The 21,733-nt window shown below is 44.8% G+C and overlaps 1 protein-coding gene across 1 annotated transcript in view; it reads right to left on the minus strand.

Moving 5' to 3' along the window:
• PACS2 (phosphofurin acidic cluster sorting protein 2) overlaps positions 1-21,733 on the minus strand; it is a 107,760-nt gene that overhangs the window by 18,046 nt on the left and 67,981 nt on the right. The window contains exons 20-22 of the mRNA XM_019530574.1: positions 19,356-19,398; positions 11,958-12,000; positions 1,811-1,946 (exon numbers count right to left, since the gene is read on the minus strand). Coding sequence (XP_019386119.1) covers positions 1,811-1,946; positions 11,958-12,000; positions 19,356-19,398 — 222 coding nt within the window. The remainder of the gene's footprint in view (positions 1-1,810; positions 1,947-11,957; positions 12,001-19,355; positions 19,399-21,733) is intronic.

Here is a 21,733-nt window from a genome sequence, read left to right on the forward strand (position 1 = left end):
AAAATAAAGACTTCAGGGCAGCAGGACTCAACCTATGATTATCACCACCAGGAGGCAGCAGCTTAGGATCTTGAATGGGGCTGGGGCTGCCCATACATGTCCTGATGCTGACAATCAGGTGATTGTCAGCATGGGACTGGAACATACCACATGTTCAATTTAAGTTACCATGCAAGCCAGCGAAAAAAGTATTCTTCATTAGGTGGAGTATCTTTGGGTATAGTTTGCCATTTTATGACAGCAAAAATGTGTGGTATATTGCCATTTATGGCACGATTGGCGACATTAACCACACTGTAAATGTAATGTCTACCAGGGCCCGTGGCCAATGATGGAAAGGAAAATAGTTTTCATTCCAAATATTATCAACATGCATTGTAGGAGTAACTCATCCTGCTCTCTTTTAAGAGGACAGAGTCTACCCAGGGCCCCCTCCTGTGCTTTGCTAGTTAGCACAGTGATCCACTTGCACTCTAGACTGTGACTGAGTAAACAACCAAAAGCATTTTTGCTGGTCTTCTCCAAACATTCTCTATTTTGTCCCTCACCTTTGTGTGACCACAAGTATCCAGAAGCAACTCTCTTACACTTGAAGTGGCACCACAGCTGTACAGAGCTATTCTGAACTGGAAAATGAAAGACCAAGACTTGTGACCCGAGCCTAGTATTACACTGACTTTCAACTGCTCTACCACACTACCACAAGCTCCTTTAATCTGGTTTTCATTAATATGCCTGAGGGCCTCCTGTTCACTGCTTCCCAATTTCTCTTCTCCCAGAGAGTATGTTATTTACATGATACTGTATTCCATTCTTTAAATCAGTTGCATCATCCCTGCAGTCCAAATCTCTGTAGGCCTTCCCTTGTTTAACCAGTCTTCCCAACTCCTCCCAGATTCACTACCATCTGGGAACCTTTTCCATGTGCTCCCTCCTCTCTTTCTAGAGAATCATTATTTCTTGACATTATTGTAACACCACAAGGCCCAAATCAAGAAAGAGGCCTTATTGTGTTAATTAAAAATGCAGGAGATATACATCACTGAAGGGAGGCAAGCATTTTTGTAGGCGATATCTTTTATTGGATCAGCTGCATGGTTGGGATAGACTAAGATAAGCTTTCAGGTACCACAGTACCCTTCCTCAGGTCTCCCCTACATCACTGAAATAAGCCAAACCAGACAGTAATACTCACCCAAGTGGTGCCTCCCAGATCAGCACATTGTAATTTATTACTACCCCTGGTGACCGCCCTTCATCCAGTAGTTACTAACACCTGAGTGAATTCATATAATCTGGGACAGGAATATGAATGATAGCAACAAATGCTTTCCCTAAGGTTCAGGGTCACTATACACAAGACATGCAGCAAGTGTTAGGCTTCGAGTTAACTGGAGATCTCCCAGGCAAGCCACCCCAACTACCAGAGCCATAGGAAACATTACAAGTTTCCTTGGACAGACAGAAAGACGGACCCATATTGCAAGCAGGCCTGCTGCCTTATCCCACAAACACATACACTCACCCCAAACATCCTGACCCTCCTTGCAGACACTGAACTCCATTAACAAGTGACCCAACTTGATGCTCAAAAAGCTCTGTGGCTGAAGGGTCTTCCCACAAGCTACTGAGCCCACCCAGTATAAAAAGGCTCATGTCCTCTGAAATGAGGCAGGCTTAGCTACACTGGGTTCAGGCTAAGAGGGATGACTAAGGACTTGGGGCTGCAGCATTCCTTGCAGAGATTTCATTTTACTGTATTTCAGATAATACAGTAGGAGGAAAAAAAAAAAGGCAGAAGGTGCTTTACCTGGAGGAAGTGAAGCTGCCAGTAACAGACGGTGAAGAAGGTGGGGTGGGGGAAGCTTCCTTCACAGCAGGAGACACAGAAGGTGGGGTAGAGGAAAGGACACTGGAACTAGAGGGAGCTGCATCATCGGAATCACCTTAAAGAGAAGGATTCAAAGTGTTGGACTGTGTTCTTCACCTGCATCCTCCCTGCTGGCAACCTCTGGGCAGAGCAGAGGGTGGCTGGGGATCTGAGCCTGATGTGCTGAGTCATCCCATTTCCCAAACTTTGCCACTGTATGCCCCGGGGTTAGTCATCTAACCTGCTCTCAATGTCCATAAAAAGAAGCCACTGTACCTCTCTCACATGGGTGCTTTGAGAGTCATTTAGGGCCTGTTCTCCCCAGAACATCACAGAAAACACTTTGTATACAAAGTTCATTGCTTCCACCCAGCCATCTCTGCAGCATAAGCTGCTTGTCCTCCACAGCTCTCCTGGAGCTCTCTGCAGGGTCTGTATAGCAGACAAGGGCACAACCAGGGATAAGATAGAAAGACTGGAGAAGTATGCAGCACTGCCCCCAAACCCCACAAGGAATCCACAGACACCAAGGTAACATATACATTAGCTTTTCTATAGAGCCCTTTCTCTGCTAGCCCATTAAGAGAGCTTCTTTTTGTGCCAGTGGTAGGACTCAGTGCAAACATGCAAGCTGGTTGCAGGGAAGGCAACCACAAGGTTTAGAAACCAAGACCCTTTCCCTCATTCCCTCCTGATAGAATTTGGAGAGAATTTCACCAAAAGAAATCCTCCATGCTTAACATCTGTAAAGCCTTGAGACACTCTAACAAGATGCTACAAGTATAGCAAGAGCCATATAGTTTTAATGATATGTTTTATCCCTGAATGACAAGCAGGCTGCATCCCCAAAACTCTAAGGAGTTAGGCACAGTTGCAGAGCAGGAGAGAAATTAAGAGGATATGGAGCCTCAGAAGAGTGGGCAATATTGAGGCAGACAAAAATGGGAAGGTTGCTCCAGATGAAGAGACAGGGGCCATCACACCGAAGTGGTAAGAATCTAGGGAAGGGCACAAGTGAGCCTCAAAAATCACTTACAGTAGAAATAGACCTGCAGTGCCCATGTAGTCTTGCCTTTGCTATAGACTATTCCCTGTCTTAATTCACCATCTGAAGATGGATATAACTCGCCCATCTCTCGTGAGTATTGGGAGCCTGATTTAAGTATCTGTACAAGGGTTAGTGGGGATCACGGGTAAGAGACAGTAGATCTAAACCCCAATCACTATCATCACTATGCACAATTAAGCTGGCTGAGTTTATAAGGCCTTGCGCGCTCAGCTTGTGGCACTACTGCTTGGATATGCCATGATTTCTGAAGACTGTCTGATGGATTCTATAATTTTACAGGCCATTCAGAGCAACAATGAGGAGAAGCTTATTGACGTGGGTGACAAAAGAAGTTAGGGCCACATAGAGCCCTTCAATGGCAACACTACCAGCTTCAACCACTTCTGCAATAGTAAGGTCCCCTCTATGCGACACTGGTCAGGCCACAGCTGGAGTACTGCATCCAGTTCTGGGTGCCACACTTCAAGAGGGATGTGGACAACATGGAGAGGGTCCAGAGGAGGGCCACTCGTATGATCAGGGGGCAGCAGGGCAGGCCCTACAAGGAGAGGCTACAGGACCTGAACCTGTTCAGCCTCCACAAGAGAAGGCTGAGAGGGGATCTAGTGGCCTGTTACAAACTAAGCAGAGGGGACCAGCAGGCACTGGGGGAGTCCCTGTTCCCTCAAGCACTACCAGGAGTGACTAGAAATAACGGTCACAAACTGGTAGAGGGTAGATTCAGATTAGACATCAGGAGGCGCTACTTCACTGTCAGGGCGGCTAGGATCTGGAACCAACTTCCAAGAGAAGTGGTGCTGGCTCCTACCTTGGGGGTCTTTAAGACAATGCAAGACGAACACCTTGCTGGGGTCATTTGACCCCAGTACTCTTTCCTGCCATGGCAGGGGGTTGGACTTGATGATCTCTGCTCAGGTCCCTTCCCACCCTACAAACTATGAAAGGTGATGGCAGCAGTTCACTCTTGCCACACAGCTTCGCTACATCTCAGCTCTGCCCACCCTCCCACCCCAGTTTAAAAGTAAGAACAAAAGGAGAGTAGTGGGGATTCAGCACTTGGTCCCTAGCATAGGAATGGAGTGATGTGCTTCAAGGAGTCTCAGGCAGAGACCATGTCAAAATAGATGAATATGGGGCTTGGGGGTCTGGGTCTGGGGCTGGGATGGAGGGACGAATCAGCTCAGCCCAGAGAAGCAACAAAGCATGCAATCCCATTGCTAAACTTGTTGGACAGTTTTCATATTTAATATGCTCCAAAACTTTCCCCAATATCTACACTGAGCTAAAAATTTTCAGGCTTAGAACTGGTTTTCCCACAAACGTTGCACTAGTTTAGCCTGAGTTGGTATGAAAAACTGATTTGGTTAAATCAGTGCAAATGCCATGGCTGATGTAGACTGGTTTAAAATTGGTGATAGCTCTTTAAATATACACCTGTAAATTTACCAAGTTATCAAGCAGCAACACTGGATTAAAAACCAAAAAAAAAAAAACACCCCACACCTTCACAGTTAAACCCAGACCAGGAACCAGACCTGAGCTTCTTCCCAATACACTGAAATATGAAAGTTGGCCTGACATCATTGCCTTGTACAGTTTAGAATACGAATGAATAATCATTCCACATGCTCCATGGTTATATTCAGGCAGTACCTGTGCTATTGGTCTGCCTCAGCAGAGGCAGGACAGTGACAACTGAAGTCAGGGGAAATGCCCCAAACATGAAAGGCCTATGGTATTTAGCAAAGCCCACTGGAATCCCTAGACAATCTGTTCAGTCAGCCTGACAGACTGAAGGAACACAGAGGCTCACAACGCAAATAAAAGGATCTCTTCCACTGAAAAAAAAAAAATCCAGGAAAATCTAGGCAAACTGCATTACTGTTGGGCCCCAAGAGAACTGTATGTGCAAACAATGGGCTACTGCAGGCTCCCAAATTAAGGGCATTTTAGAATTAGAGCACAAAACAAAAAAGAAAAACACAGAACAAAAACCAAAAAAACCCCAACCAAGTAACCATCTCTAGCTGACCAGTGGCAGCAGAGGTGGATACTCCTTCCCTACTCCCAACTGTTTTGGGCAAGGGACTCTCACAACTGTGCAGCAGAATGATCTTTATACAAACACACACAAAATCAACTCACTTGAGTTCTAATACATATCCCGTTACCTTCTGGTCTTTGTGTGGATGCTTGCTTAGGAATACGACTGTTCCCATTTAGATGAACAGCGGCCATTAAAAACAAGTTAGTTGTGCTGGTGCGTGGGTGTGACCTGGTCCCTGGGTGGAGGTCCCCGACATAGGGGCATCTGCACTTTGTTGCAGATAAATTCCTCCTGTGTAATGTGTAGGGGAAGTTCTATTTTTTGAGTCCTGTGCAAGCAAAAAAACACCCTAGCACATCCAGTCCCACCCATTACTCCCCTGAGATGCATTATAAAACTCTTATCTGAAAAACCCTCTGGGCACAGGCTTCTTACTGCCTGCCTTACCGTGGATGTGTTGCCCAAGTTATTTCAGTGCAGCTTCTCCAGACACCAATGTTTAGAGTCTGCTAGCTCAGGGCTAGAAACTAGGGCTGTGCGAAGCTTCAGTCACCAATTTGCTATGACAGAGATTCAGCCCGATTTGGTGGCTGAATCTCCAAATCCAAACTGAATCAGGAGACCCTTTGATCTCTCCAAATCAAAATCAGAACCCTCCAAATCAATTTGAGAAAGATTCGAAAAGATTCAGCAATTTGGACATGGACACAACTTTAAATGCTTTTTCTACATACCTCAAGGTACCAGGTGGCTGGTGAGTGCTGCTATGCTGGGGCGCGTGGAGCATTCCACAGAAGGACAGGGAACTCCCCAGCATGCTTGGCAGCAGACCCAGAAGCGAACCAGAAGCACTTCCGGGTCTGCCAGGGAGCCTCCCCGGCTCAGCGACTGGTGCCTCTTGGGTCTAGGGGTGCACCCAGGGTCCCCGTGCAGCTGATCGGGTTCACTGCTAAGCATGTGGGGGTGGGGGGGCCCACACTCCTGTGGGATGCTCCATCCACCCCAGTTCATGAGTACCTCAAAAGTACATCAAAAAAATATTTAAAGCTGTGTCTATGGCCAAATCGCTGATTCTCTGAATCAACATCATATCTTCAGATTCGGATTCCGCTGAATCGAATCAAGGACAGTGATCCGAATCAGTGAATTGAATCACTGTCCCCAATTCGAGCTGAATCTGAATCCGAATAGAATATGACCTGTTTCGCACATCCTTACTAGAAACAGGACCTCATCCATTCCATGTCCCCATCACCGATACAGCCCAGCCCACCCAGCTAGCTCTGAAGACAGACTAACATGGTGGTATTTGAAAGCACAGAACTGCTGTATTCATTTTTTTGGAGAAAGATGATCCCAAGTCTTTTTTTCTCTTCCTCTCAACCCTGCACAGCTTGACTCAGAAGTCTTTCCTCTTGGGATAGTCTCAAGATGAGGGGTGGTGGTGGAGATCCCTTAACATCGTTCCCAAAGGAGATGGTTCAGGCTGCGTACGTGCATTCAAACAACTTGGGAGAATTCTCCCAGGATTGCTCTCTGGGTAGGGAAACTTACCCAGAGCTGCATATACAACAGGGATGGGCAAACTCTGGCCCGTGGGCTGGATCCAGTTGGTTGTGGATCCTGTTTACCAGCTGCCCCTGCCCTCATGGTTTGGGCTGGTCTCCATGGAGACCCCAGCCACACCTGTGCAGAAAGCTCAGGCTGGGTTTGCCATGGAGACCAGCCTCAGCCACACAGAGCAGACCAGGGGGCTGCTCTGGAGCCACTGGAAACTTGGGATGGGGGCAGCTTGCTATGGAGCCAGGGCAGAGCCACGATCCATGCTCCAGGCACGGCTGCACAGGCAAGGGATTGAAGCTCTGCCCCGGCTCCAGACCAAGGTGTCACCGCTGCAAAGAGCCAGGGCAGAGGCACAATCCCCTATTTGTGTGCCCCTGCCTGAAGCATGCAGGCTACAGATCATGGCTCTGCCCTGGAGCAAGCTACCCCCATTCCAAGTTCCCAGCGGCTCCGGAGCAGCCCCCTGCACTGCTCTGCTATGTGCACTGCCAGTGAGGCCCAGGTTGGTTTCCATGGCAACCCCAGCCTGAGCTTTCCCAGCAGGTGCACCTGGAGTCTCCATGGAGACCAGCCCAAGCCATGAGGGCAGGGGCTGTTGGGAAATGGAATCTGGATGCCAGCTGGATCAGCTATTTTGCCTGCTCCTGGTATACAAGTATCTGAATGCTGAGGTCTTGAAAAGCAGAGAACTTGCAGGGCTACCAGCCAGGGGCAGGAGGTGGGGAGGAGATGTTCACGCATCTCAGAGTGCAATGTAAGCTTCCTTCGTCTGCCTGGCAACAGACTGCAGTACTGCACATGGTGGCCCTGATTGGCTGACCCAGACTGTCGTTGGTCAACCTGCACTTCCCTGTAGCATAATGTGGGGATTGCAAAGTGGGAGTATTCAGGAGCATTAGAGTTTAGTGAGTGACATACTGTCTCCCTGTGGGGGATGGGGAGAAACTGGAAAGAAGCCACAGCACGTACAGACATTCACTGTCCCAGAAGAAACTCTCCTGGGAATTATTTAACCCTGGTTGTTTGCAGGTTATTTTTCTTTTAAAGTGGCCATTTTTACCATGGGAGAAAAAGTCCGAACATCTGTACACTTGTGGCTTCTCCTGGGAGAACAGCAACTCTCCCAGAAGAAACTCAATGTCTGTACAAAGCCCCATCAGCTTCCAAATACAGCAACCTAGCAAATCCCAGGGCTGCCCTCCAGAGACCATGAGGTAAGCACAGAATGCTGCACAGAATACAACTTTGAGCTGCTGCTGCGACATCTAATATTCTCTTGCTTCTGCTTCACTGTGCCCACACTCTAACCTCTCCCAGATCTCCTGAACTAAATCCTTTCCCACCCTGGTGGAGAGGCCTGGGTGTGAGGATGGGAACAAAGTCCTTCTTCCATGGGTAAGGAGCTACACAAGCAGGGTTCTCCTCATGCCTGGATCCATGAGCATCTAGAACACAGCAATAAGGCATTTCAATTTACTTTGAGGCATAAAAGCAGTCTCTATAGTTTGTAAAACAAGAGTAGCTTGGGATGAAGTAGTGACAAAAAAAAAAACACCTTACACTGATAGAATCCTATTGCCACACTATCTGATGCACACAGAAGCAGGCAGTGCCACATCTTTAGATGTTTTCTGTTATATGACCCTGTTTTTCATTTGCTTATAAAACAATGTTCAGGCTAAAATTTTCCATGCTAAGCATCTGTCCAGCATTTTTTTTGGGTGGGGTGGGGTGGGGCAAGTCCTGAGACAATGCATCCAGCTGTTTCCAAGAACCAGCAAAAAAAGATCAACTTTTGCTCACATTAAAAAGAAGAACAAATGGGAGGGGGCAACAGGGGAGGTTCTCTCATTCTTCCTGAGAAATCAAGGCAATTAATTAGTTCCTAAGGTGCCTGTACACAAATGCATGGAGGCTGGGAAACAACCAGGAAGCATTGGAAGTCCTTGCATAGTTACGGCACTATGGTGTGACTGGAATAACAGAGACTTGGTAGGAGCTCAAATGTCTGGAGCACTGCCATGGATGAGTATAAACTGTTTGGGAAGCACAGGGAGGAGAAGAGGAGGAGGAGTTGCACTTCATGTAAAAAAGAGCCGTAAGATTGCTCAGAGCTCCAGTACAAAACTGGAGATAAGCCTGTCAAAAGTCTCTTGCTTAGGGTCAGAGGAGAGAGCAACAAGGGTGATGTTGTGGTGGGGGTCTGCTACAGACCACCAGACCAGAAGGAAGTGGTGGATGAGACTTTCTTCAAACAGTTAGTGGAATTTTCCTGATTACAGGCCCTGGTTCTCATGGAGGACCTCAAATCACCCTGACGTGTGCTGGGAGGGCAATACAGCAGTGTGCAGGGAATTCAGGAAGTTTTTGTGGTGTTGGGGACAACTTCCTGGTACAAGTGTTAGAGAGACCAAATAGGGGTCATGCTCTTTTTGACCTGCTGCTCACAAACAAAGAAGAATTGGTAGGGAATGTAGTAATGGATGGTAACTTGGGTAGCAGTGACCATGAGATGACTGAGCTGTTGGCCATCATCTCTGAAAACTCATGGTGATCGGGAGAGGTCCTGGATGATTGGAAAAGGGCAAACATAGTGCCCATATTTAAGAAAGGGAAAAAAGAGGATCCAGGAAACTGCAGACCAGTCAGCCTCACCTCAGTACCTGCAAAAATCATGAAGCAGGTCCACAAGGAATCCATTTCTAACCACTTGGAAGAGGAGAAAGTGATTCAGAACAGTTAGCACGGATTCACCAAGGGCAAGTCATGCCTGACCAACCTGACTGCCTTCTATGATGAGATAACTGGCTCTGTGGATGCAGGGAGGCCAGTGGATGTGGCATACCTTGATTTTAGCAAGGCTTTTGATATGGTCTCTCACAACATTCATGCAGGCAAGCTAAGGAAGTATGGGCTGGATGAATGGACTCTAAGGTGGACAGAAGATTGGCTGGAGCACTGGACTCAGGGGGTAGTGATTAATGGCTTGATGTCTAACTGGCAGCTGGTATCAAGTGCAGTTCCCAGGGGCTGGTTTTGTTCAATATCTTCATCAACAACCTGGAAGATGGCTTAAAGTGCACCCTCAACAAGTCTGCAGATGACACCAAGCTGAGGGAGAGTAGTAGATATGCTGGAGGGTAGGGCTGGATTTGGAGTGACCTAGACAAATAGGAGGATTGGGCCAAAAAAATCTCATTAGGTTTAATAAAGACAAATGCAAAGTCCTGCACTTAGGACAGAACAAGCCCATGCACCAGTACAGGCTGGGGGCTGCCTGGGCAGCAGCTCTGCAGAAGAGGACCCAGGGGTTACATTGGACAGCAAGCTGAATATGAGCCAACAGTGTGCCCTTGTTGCCAAAGAAGGATAATGGCATACTGGGCCGCATTGGTAGGAGTCTTGCCAGTACAACAAGGGAAGTGATTATTCCCCTCTATTCAGCACTGGTGAGGCTACATCTGGAGTACCGTGTTCAGTTCTGGGTCTGCCACTACAGAAAGGATGTGGACAAATTGGAGAGAGTTCAGTGGAGGGCAATGAAAGTGGCGAGTGGTCTGGAGAACATAACTTATGAGGTGAGACTGAAGTAATTGGGTTTTTTTAATCTAGAGAAGACAAGACAGAGGGAATTTAATAACAATCTTCAACTACCCGAAGGAGGGTTCAAAAAGAGGACTGTTCTCAGTGGTGACAGATGACAGACAAGGACATATGGTCTCCAGTTGCAGCAAGGGAAGTTTAGGTTAGATATTAGGAAGAATTTTCTCACTAGGAGAGTTGTTAAACACTGGAGCAGGTTGCCTAGAGAGGTTGTGGAATCTCCATCCTTGGAAGTTTTTAAGACTCTGCTAGACAAAGCCTTGGCTGTGATGATCTAGCTGGGAATGGTCCTGTTGTGAGCAAAGGGGTGGACCTCCTGAGGTCCCTTCCAAACTTAATTTTCTATGATTCTACGATCTCTTGCCCATACTTATTACAGAATGTGGAATGGTGTGACAGGAGGCAGGGCTTGTAAGTAAAGAGAAGTATGGTCTTATGTTTAATGCTGCCCTAGAGCATAATGTTCTTTCTCCATCTCTGCTATGGAATCTTTGCACGCTGTCAGGCAAGTCATTTAAACTAAGTATTTAACAGGCAGCCATTAATTTTTCCTTTCTTTATGGCATTTGCAACCCTGGGGTGTGATTTGCAGAAGTGCCTACCCCTCACAATGCATCAAAAATTAGTGTAAGCTCTGCCTTGAAAACATGAAATACTACCTAATGCTACGGGATAGGGGAGGAAGGGGAAAATCAGGTTCTATGAGTCTTAAATTGTTGCGATTTTTATCCTTAATCTCTGCATTTCTGCTCCCCCCTGTACAGGAGTATAGTTAGTTCTTCACTTCATGGGTTTCATAAAGATACAAATATTTATGCAAGTCAGTCAAATGCTATGGTCACGAGTGCTACAGAAGAATCCATGAGAAAAGTAAATAAGCATTAAAACAAAGCTGGATCTATGCACTGGGCAAAAAATTAAAAAACCCCCAAAAAACAAAAAAAACCCCAAACCACTGGTCATTCACAAAGCACCACCCACCCAGGGCAATGGATGTGACAGGGACCCTGTGGAAAAAAAATGTGACCATGTCATTAGACAATGTCATAACGCATATGCAAAGGAGGGATGACTTACAGTGGGTACATACCACCTTAATTCAGCCTTCCAAGGTATAATTATTTGAAATATATTAAATAAAATCTTCCCTTTGACAATTGTCAACTGTTTCTGATCCCCCACTCTCCATTTCTGTCGGAGCACCAGAAAACAGCAGTAAAGTAGCACCATCATAACAAGCTGCTAGAATCTGAACTAGTTTCCCCAGTGTGTCAGTGACTCAGTGTTTCTGAGTTCTGGTTAAAGTATGCCTCTGCTATTTTTGTCATCAAATGACTTCCATGGAATAGATCTGAACAGAAAGCAAACACCTCTGCATTTCCAGACTTTCTTAATGCTGTGCTAACTTTTTTAATTGTTAGGGTTATCTATGCAGGATTTTTTCCAGTTATGCTAGTATAGCTCTCCTGTTATAGTAATAATAGTATAACTCTCCCCCTTTTTTTCCGTTTCAGTCCAATTCAAAATGGTTTCCAGGTTCATGTACATTAAGCCAGTAAAAGGTCCTCACTTCAAAATAAGAATTTCTCCTGGGGAGTTACACTACTGTAATTATACTGTTTTGAATTCACACAGTACCTCATAGTAATATAACTTCCCCATGTAAAGAAGCCCAGTATGCCATAACCACCGAGTGACCTTTGACAAGTGAACCCACATATTTGAGGATCCTCATAACATGGTTTACAGTTCCACTCTGGAACACTAAAGAAAATAAAAAACATTAAAAAGGTTCTATTCGTTACCTGATGTAGCCGAGGACTGTTCCACTATTCCAACCTTTACCACCTAGGATGGAAAAAACAGCTGAGTTGCATGTAATGGTAGGCTCCAAAACTTGAAATAAACTTACACAAAACACTCTGCCCCACAAGTTTTCTTTGCATGATTTTAATGATGCAATAGGACCAAAAAGATGTTTTAAAAACATGTAGCAAATATTCTGGTCAGGGGATCACATAGCTGGCCTACTAGCAGCCATATAGCACTCCCTTGACTCCCACTATTTAAAAGACACAGACTACAGAGTGCTGTCAAAAGCTCTCATAAGTTTGAGAGATTCTTGCAGTTTAGATTATGCTAGGGGCTATTAACAGCTCCAAGGGGTCTCCGGCAATAAGAAAGGGAGTAGAAAGGCACCTAAAACCCACTCTTGCTCACCACCTCTGTTCAGTCAAGTGCAAGCATGGTACACACCTGTAGAGACAGGCCTCTTCCCTTATTATCAAAATGCAACCACATCTGGGGTGCTGTTTGGCCATACACCTACACTACAGCAAAGCAAGTAACAGTTTCCAGTTGATAATATTCTACCATCAAAACAAATGCCTCCAGCACTGGTTAATGTTAGAGGATCACCACATCTTTTTGTGCATTCAACATGTGAAGTTGTCATGGGGCGGGGAAGGAGAAGGATACGGAAATCCAAATTGGAGCTCCTGACCAGGACAGTAAGGCTAACAGACACTATGGGAGTATAAGTATATTGAGACATGATGATTTGACTCCTAACCAGTCAGCCAGTGCATAACATCAATTTATTAAAACTTTATATGGGGGACAGGGAGACAAATTAGGTTTTATATTCTAAACCAATCATCCTTATTGTTACTGTTAACATTCTCTGAGACTATTGAAAGTCATTCTGAAGTCTTAAGACTGATACTTAATTTACGAGAATAACATTAGTAGGAGAAAAGTGGCCAATATATTTCATATTGACTCACTGCAACACAGGAAAAGGCCTAAAGGATGATAAATGTAAGTAGCTTCAACATCAGGAAGTCAGTCTTTTGACATTTTCCATTTCTACTCTGAGGCCTCCGCTACCTGTTACATGCATTACACAATTAACTGGTTAATTGCACAATTAATTTAGTCTGGCTGCATGTACAAAGCAATTAACACACCATAAAAAGGTCCAACCAGCTATAAAGTTAGAGCTCAAAAGTGTGCAATATCTTTATCGCTGATTGCAATCCAGCTTTAATTTGCACATGTAGCAGGGGGCTGGGAGTGCTGTAGCTGAGGGGACTTCTCAGCCCCTCCAGCGCCCCACAACTGCCAGGATAGAGAGATCTGAAGCTGATGAGACTTTTGGTGCCAAGCAGCTGCAGGGCTCTTGGTCCTGGTGGCTATAGGGCTGCCAAAGGACAGAGTCTGCAGCCAAGAGACTCTTGGTCCCAGCAGCTCTGGGATATTACCACAGCTTCAAGTCCTATAGCTGACAGGAGCTTTTTACTTGCTGGTGCAGGGGGAGCCTGAGTGGCATTCCCGGACTTCCCTTGGACCAGCATAAGGCAAGATAGGATCTTATGCTGAATCCCACAATCACGCCTCCTGCCTGTGGCATGCAAGAGGAACGACTGGGTGAATTGTGCATCAGATCCTATCATGCCTTTACCTGAAGAGGAGTTCTGATGATCAGAGCTGCACTCTGTAGCTTGGGAGTTGCATGTATACCCTGACATAGGAAGAACAAAGATGACTTCAAATTAAATTACTTAACCCTTCACTTAATGTGGGAGATCAGCAAAAGGCTGCTTCAGCTCCAACAAAGCCTTCATACCAAGAATGACTCTGCTGACTTCTCTTTCCCCTCAGGAAGAATGTGCATCCTGTTAAGGTCCCTTGATAATCAGCAAACTGCTAATACAACGTTCATGGGTTTGCAATCATTGTACTACACAGGCAGGACCTGGGTTTTTACAGATTAGGCAGCAAGCCCTTCAGAACAGGGACTAATTTCCTGCATGCATGGTATCCAGCACAAGCACCATCCTGGCTAGACCATCTTTGTGAGTTCAAGAACAATACTCCTCTGAAAGGGTTCCCTTTATAATGATAAAGCTCCCCTACTACAAAAATGGGGTACGGATTTAGCCTTTGTTTGGACAGGAGCTGGGGGAGCAAACCAACCAACAAACCACAACCTCAGGTGACAAAAAGCAGCACACAGCATTTTGTTTGGAGGAATCTAACCCAAATACAAGTCTAACCCAATTCTGACTAACATGTAAAACTGCGTATAGGATTGCCATGTGCTATGGCACAGGGATGGGCAATTATTTCGGCCTGAAGGCCACATAGGGAGTTTTGATGAGCTGTTGTGGGCTTGGTCAGCATCCCCTCCCTTCCCCACAAGCAACAACTCACCAAAATTCTCTATGGGGCTTTGGGTGGGTGGGGAGCAGTGTTCAGGAGCAGGAAGGCCATGATCTGCTCCCTGCATGCCTTGCCCTTGTGGGGGCAAAAGTGGGGGTGCTGCTGCCAGGAAGCCAGCCAGGCATGAGCAGAGGGTGTAGCAGAGCTTGCCCTATCTGTGACTGTCTGCAGTGCTCTGGCATGGGGCCGAACCCCATCCAGGGCAGCATGTGCCCACTAGCCCAGCCCAGCCCCAGCCCGTGCATAGCTTCTGGCAGGGCTGTTCCTGGTGCTATTCTGCTCTCCTCACCACAAGCAGAAGCCGCCCAGCTGAAGCTTACCCCCGCCACACCCAGTTACCCAGAGCAGTGCAGCAAGGGCAGGAGCAGGAAAGCCACTGCTGGAGGCGAGGGGAGCAGGGCAGTACTCAGCCAGGTGCAGCTGCACTGGGAACAGCCCTCCTGGAAACTGCATGCTAGCCAGGGCCTGGGCTCATGGAGCTGTTCTACTCTCCTCGCCTCCAGCTGCAGGTCCTGCTCCTGCCCCTGCTGCACTGCACCAGGCAGGGGGAGGGAGCTTCAGCTGGACGGATGCTGTTCCAGTGCGTAAGACTCCAACTCCAACTCCCAGCTGCTGTCCATCCACTCTGCCCACCTGGCACAATGAGCAGCCACCTGCAGTGAGCAAAGCAGGTGGACAGTGGCTGGGAGCTGGAACCAGAGCCCCATGCACCGAGGTGGGAGCCACCTGGCTGAAGCTCCCCCACCCCTGCCTGTAGTGGTGCAGCAGGGGCAGGAGTAGGAGCCTGAGCAGGAGCCACAGCTGGAAGCGTGGGGAGCAGAACAGTCCAGGCCCCAGCCAGTGTGCAGCTTTCAGCAGGGCTGTTCCCGGTGTGGCTGCAGGTGGCCAAGTGCTGCTCTTCTCCCCTCACCTCCAGTGGTGGCTTCTCCTCCTGCTCCACCCTTCCAGCCAGGTGGGCGCTGAGGGGGAAGCTCCCGCTGGAAGCGAGGGGAACAGAGCAGCACCTGGCTGGCTGCAGCCTCACCAGGAACAACCCTGTCAGAAGCTGCATGCTGGTGGGGCCTGGGCTAGCAGGAGGGCAGCGCTGGCTGCCGCAGCGGGAAAGGGTGGGGCTTAGCCCTATGTGGAGCACCACAGAGACAGCCATGGGCCAGATCCAGTCAGTTGACAGGCCATATTTTACCCACTCCTGCTATAACACTACTTAAAATGTTTCTAATTGTTCTGAACATACCACAGAAGAAGTACAAAGCTAACAACTATATATTTAAGATTCAGCTACAAATTCTGGTCTCCTTTTTTCTTAATTGCTCAATCTCCCCATTAGAATTTTTCCACTGATGTTCTTCTTGGAAATGGCATGCTTGGATAATTTGAAAACAAAAACAGTTGAAGCTAGAACAAGTTCATGCCTTAGGTCTCTGAACAACTTGAGACCAGATCCGGATTTAAAAAACAAAATCTACCAATACTTCTTCAATTCTATGCTTCCAGGATAGGAAGAATATTTTCCTTTGGTTACCCAAGCCCTGAAGCAGGTGGGTGCTAATGATTTAAAAAGAAAATGAACCTTTATAGCTTTAGATCTAGTGAACCAGGATTGTTCAAACTAGTTTTATTCCTCAGAGTAGGAAACTTGATCAAGCCAAGATAGAGATCTTTATAACGTTTGCAGGATGTGCTGTGTGGTGTTTAGACCATTTAAAACCTAATGCCTTTGAGTTGGAACTGAAATATTCTGTAATACCACATAGATCTACAGTCCAGTTATGGGTCTCAACAAAATCAACTGACCCCAGATCTTACATTACATTCAAGGTCATGAAAATGCTTGTAAGCATAAGAACAGCCTGCATAATTCATCTTTGGAATAGAAGTAATTTAAGGCAGTGAAGAGTCAAAGCCAGAATTTGTTGTCCTAAACCAGAGAGGTGTTGAAATGAAAGGAAGATGAAGTTGTGTCACAGGTCACCATTAGGTTAAGGCAACCTAAGCTCTACAAATAGTTGAATCTTTGGAAGGCACACATGGAAACTGTATTATGCTAATCTAAAACAGGAACAACACAAAAAGCCAATTTAAGTCACACCGTATATAAAAGCAAAAGATATTAAAAACCAAAAATGAAAATAAAATGACAAGAGACATCTAGTGGCTAAAAGAACTCAGTTGAATCCTGCTTTCCACTCTAGCTCAACTTCTAACTCAGTGTCTCAGGGGATTAAAGGACCTGGTTCAAAATACGAAAGAAACCTGAGAACAGTAAAACTGCTATGCTTCAAGAAACAGCAGTCGGAGCATTAAGTAGAGTCAGGTGACAAGTTTCTATGTCTTTCAATGAGTTTACAAAAGCTGTATAAATGCAATAGCAATTTATACTCCCCTCAAGTCTGAAGCACTTACTTGCATGAAAGTTTAAATATGAGGATTGGGGAAAACCTGATAGGTTAGCAGATTCCATGCTGAACAAATATTCTAAATGCAAGAGAAGATTCCATTTTAACCAGGATAAACAGAGTGACCTGGAGAAAGACAGACCACTAAACCTGAATTTCCACCCCGAGCAAGACTGTGGAAAGCTAGTACGAGATGCTGCCACTGAAGTATTAAAAGATGATGCAATATTTCCTATAAATTATGCTGACTGCAATATAGGTCTTTTGTCAAAACCAGTATTTTTGATGAGTTTATAAATTCAGCTCTTGATGATAACCAAGTGGATATATCCGAGAGCCATGGCAAAATATTTGATCTAGTACTGCACATCTGTATGTTCTGGATTAATGGATAATTATGTCCTAGAAAACAAATGCATATAGGAATCCCGTTTCCCTCCCGTTTAAGTGGGGCACTTTTAATGAGATCCTATTTATATCTTTCCATTTTGTTGAGAAATGGTATTGAAATAATTTCATAATTCAGTCCACAGATGACAAATAGAGTAATAGATAAGGACTGATCAGTTTTATAGAACAAGTTTGATTACTTGAACATGGAATTTAAAGCAGGAAAATACAGGATCACATTTGGTAACTAAAAATTATAGGGCATATGTACAGGGCCAGGGACTTTATCCTGGAAAGTAATGACTCTGAAGAACAAAGTCTCACCAGTTCAGTTGGTGAATAAACAACTGAACAGGATGCAAAAGCAAGCTGAGCTATTTTAACCCTCTGATACAAGGAGGGAAATATTCAGAAGGAATAAGGAGGTTCATCACTCCTGTGCATTGAATTGAAGAGACTGATACTGGACACTATATCCAGGTCTAAAAGCGTAGATAACCAAAAGGATGCTGACAAACCATAACAGATTCAGAAATCAGCCACAATAGTGATAGGCAATCAATAAAATCCCAACTGATTTTACCAAAAGGCAGGTGACCTTTCTTCTTTAAGCTCAAAGAAACAGCTACCCAGTTGAGCTTGAGGTGGTTTGTTTAATTATGAAGAGATGTTAGACAGGCAAGGTAAGATTTTAATTTGGCCAGAAGATCCAGAGCATAGAAGCAGGTCTGAATCATCATGAAGGAGAAGATAGCTACATTTGTGCCTATGGATGAACCAATCCAAAGAAAAGATGCACAAAGAGGACGAGATCAAGAGAGACTTGTAGGGACCCCCAGAGAAAGGAGGTCATGGGGAACATCTTAAAGACATAACAAAGGAACATGAGATGTACCAAGGAAACCAGGAGACAGTGAAGTGCAGTAAGCCAATGGAGGCTAATATTTTTTAACAAGAGCATAGTTTGTGGTTAAAGGTGTCAAAAAGGAGGAGGATGAATTACTGGTCTCAACTATGGGCAAGTAGTAGTTGTAGGACACTTTAGCAAGAGCAGTTTCAGCAGAGTATAAGGGCCAGACATTGGACTAGAGTGTAGAGGAGGATAGAAACTTCTGAACATGACAGAAGGAAAATGAGGAAGAGATGCATTAATTCACAAAAGCTATGGACTTAAAGGCAAGAAACACTGGGTGAGGATGTGCAGTCCATTTTATGCATGTTTTCATGTATTTGTATAATTATAAATATTTATATTTACAATATAATTCTAACTAACCCATGGATGCCTGTTTCCTGGTGTATTAATTTCATCTTGATTATTCATTAAGTAAATACTTGCTTTAAAAGGGGAACCATTTATCAGTTTACTGGAGAATAATAAGCTAAATGTAGTCTGATAGCAACAAGTAAACCAAGGGAGATTTGTGTTTGAAGGTGATCACTCTCCTACTTTTGTTTGCTAGCAATTTGTAGGTTCCTTTTTGCAAAAGGTTTTATTTTTTCATTTTGAAATTATTGGTAAAATAACAGCATTAATTTATTTCAAGTTTTAGGCTACATAGTGATGCAAGATGCATTCTTTTACACTCAACCAATATGCATACTTTTGGTAATATAAAATTTGATATTGATATCCCCAACTACAGTATTTAAATTTCAATGACTGGACTTTGTGGTTAGTAGTTTAAATTTTAAAGTATCTGCTCTCCTGACCTCTATATTTTCTGTAGGGTGTCAAAATCTCACTTCAGGGTTTTACTACAAGTTACATTATGCGAATCCATCCAGCCAAAAGATAAAGGGCACAAAAACAAGCAATCTAAGCTTTAAGATTGGACTTACAAAGAGCAAAAAAGTGCAAGGTTTTTTCAATTTGAAAAAAATTCACAGGTATATCCTTGCTCAACTTCAGTAAAAGGGCGTTGATTAATTTAATATGAACTTTACAGCTCAAGACTTGTTGCTTTCTGGATGACTTCCCTTAGTCAAACATGGAATGGTCTGGACTCAATAAAAAACACAACTGGATGACATACTAAAACTTTTCTAGGGATGAGGTCAGATTGATGATCCCCTCCCAGTCCCTTCTGACATAAGGAAGTGAGTGTCAGTACATTGATTAAAACAATCAGAACCTTGTTACCTTCATCACATTTACCCAGCTTGAACCTGCATCCTCAACACAATACTCACCCCAACAAAGGGAATGAACTTCTGGGAGGATTCTTCATCAGGGCTGAAAAGTAATGGAGAAAGAGTCATTAATAGCCTATTTCACAATAAAGTGTTGTTCATTTTAAGGTTTCATTCTCAAGCATGCAGCAGAAACAGAAAAGTGCACAAGCGCTACTTCTATTACTTTTCTTGATGCATCCTCTGGCACTACTTAAGACAACCCACGCAGGCTGGAAAGGATTTCATATTTTGTCAGGGAGAACTTTCTTTAAAGAATATACCAATCCCCCTCCTTCACATTTGCTTTTTTCCCTTTTCTTTTTAAACAGAGAAACATGCTTTAATGCCAAGGCAATAGTTACAGAAAAATGTTTTTCCTGTTACGAAGAAATGAATCTGTCACAACATACAACACCTGTAATATGGAGAACTGTAGGTCACTTACTAGTAACTGGAGCTTTCTGAATGCACTGCCTTCACAAGTCCCATTTTTGGAGTCATGTGCCATACCTTGCAAATCACAGAATCACTAAAGCAGTTATAGCCTGCCATAGGGTTACAAGCCGTAACACACTGTCATTTGTATGGCACTAGGCACACACACAAGAACACATGCTCCCTGCAACAAGCAGCTTACAACCCAAGTGAAACAAGTACAGCCCAAAACAGAGCTGAGGCACCAGAGTAGAAATGGAGCATGCCAGTAAGGTCAGTGTTGATGATGCTCAATGGAACTCAAAGCAGCCTTGGAGGAGAGGCAGTCTAGTTCTAAGGGGTGTGATGGAACAAGGGAAGATACCGCTTACGAATGCCAAAAGGTATGGAGAGGGCACTACATACATCCCGAAAGAAACATCGCAGAAGCCCCATCTAAAATTCAAAAACTAAAGGATGGAGGAAGAGAAAAAAAAGACTTGGAGCTGTTAAAGGACAGAAACATGGGAGATGGCAGACACAGGGTGAGGAGTCAGCAAAAGAAAGAAACAGCAGGCAGGAGAGACAGAGGAAAAGATGGCAGCTGCTGGGGACAAATGCCTTTGAAGAACCACTGAGATGCCCCAAATCCAAAAAGGAGGTAGGTGGTTAGAATGGCAAAGATCAGGAGGGAATAACTTGAGTGACTCTTTGAGCAGGAACTGGAGTAACTTGAATTGTGTGCGTGTACAAGCAAAGTTGCATTTTGAAATGGACATGACCAAACAAGTCTGGGGTGGAAGGTTTCCTGTCCGCAGCCAAACTCAGAAAGCAAGCAGGGAACAATGATGGTTGATAATTTCTAAAGAACAAATTAATGATTTGCAAGTACTTGGATCTTGCAATATTGCTAGATAGGTAACTTTGCAAAGCAGGCAACACCTACAACAGGACTGACTAGAGTCCCAATCTGCAAATTAAATCAAGCTGAAAGTAGGGAAGGTGCTGACAACTGCACCATTAGAACAGGCTAGGCAGTTTCTTTCAAGCACTACATAAAGGGTGGTGCATAGCTACAAGAAATGTGACTCGCTCACAGCCCCTTCCTGGTCTGAACCATAGCAGGGCACAGCTCACTCCTGCATGGTCTCAACCCTCCTGGGCACATCCGAACTGAACTAGTGCTCCAAATCCCTCCCTGCCCCGCAGCTCCAACAGTTTTCTTCATGCTTCCATCCTACTGAGTGAGGACAAGACACTACAGATGCCTGGGACTTTATTTTGGTTACGCTCTTAACCACAATGTCAGCTGAGACAGTGAAAGTGCATCCTTTAGAAACCCAGCTGAAGATATCCCACTAAAATACCTGAAACTGAGAAATGCAATTGAGCCACATATCTGATGAATCCCCAGTGGACAACTGGCATGTGTGGAGTTGCTGAGATAGAACAATTGATGGAATTCTAGTCCTTTGTTTCCTTGGTCTCAGCAGGTTCAGAGTATTTATTGTCTGAAATAACGGTGTGCTACCTAACCATTAAGCCAGTAGAGCAACGCAAGTATCATGCTGCTTAATCTTCCTGCTGTTCAAGTTCTTTGCTCTAAGCACTAAAAGCCAAACACACGCATTGTTCCAGTACAAAGCCTGTTCTGCTGAGGACCTTCATGGCAGGCAACAATGCAGATTCCTTCCAAGGAATGTTGAGAAGTTGGTCATTCATGAATAGCACTTTGTTCATTTTTAAGGAGAAAGTAGCAATGATTCCCCACCACTCTCCCCCCACCCTGACAAGTGATGGCAGTTTTTTAAATGACAACTAAATAGGATGTCAGTTAGAAGTATTAACGCTAAAAAAAAAAAATCTTAGGTTGGAAGATTAAATAAATGATTATTTCTCTTTTGTGCTGTATAGAAGCTTACTTATTTTTGCTTATTCCTACTAATTGTCTTACAGATTTCTCCAGGGAAACATCAACAGGA

The sequence above is a fragment of the Crocodylus porosus genome, unplaced genomic scaffold (assembly GCF_001723895.1).
Source record: "Crocodylus porosus isolate Cpor-Errol unplaced genomic scaffold, CroPor_comp1, whole genome shotgun sequence".
Classification (NCBI taxonomy): domain Eukaryota; kingdom Metazoa; phylum Chordata; order Crocodylia; family Crocodylidae; genus Crocodylus; species Crocodylus porosus.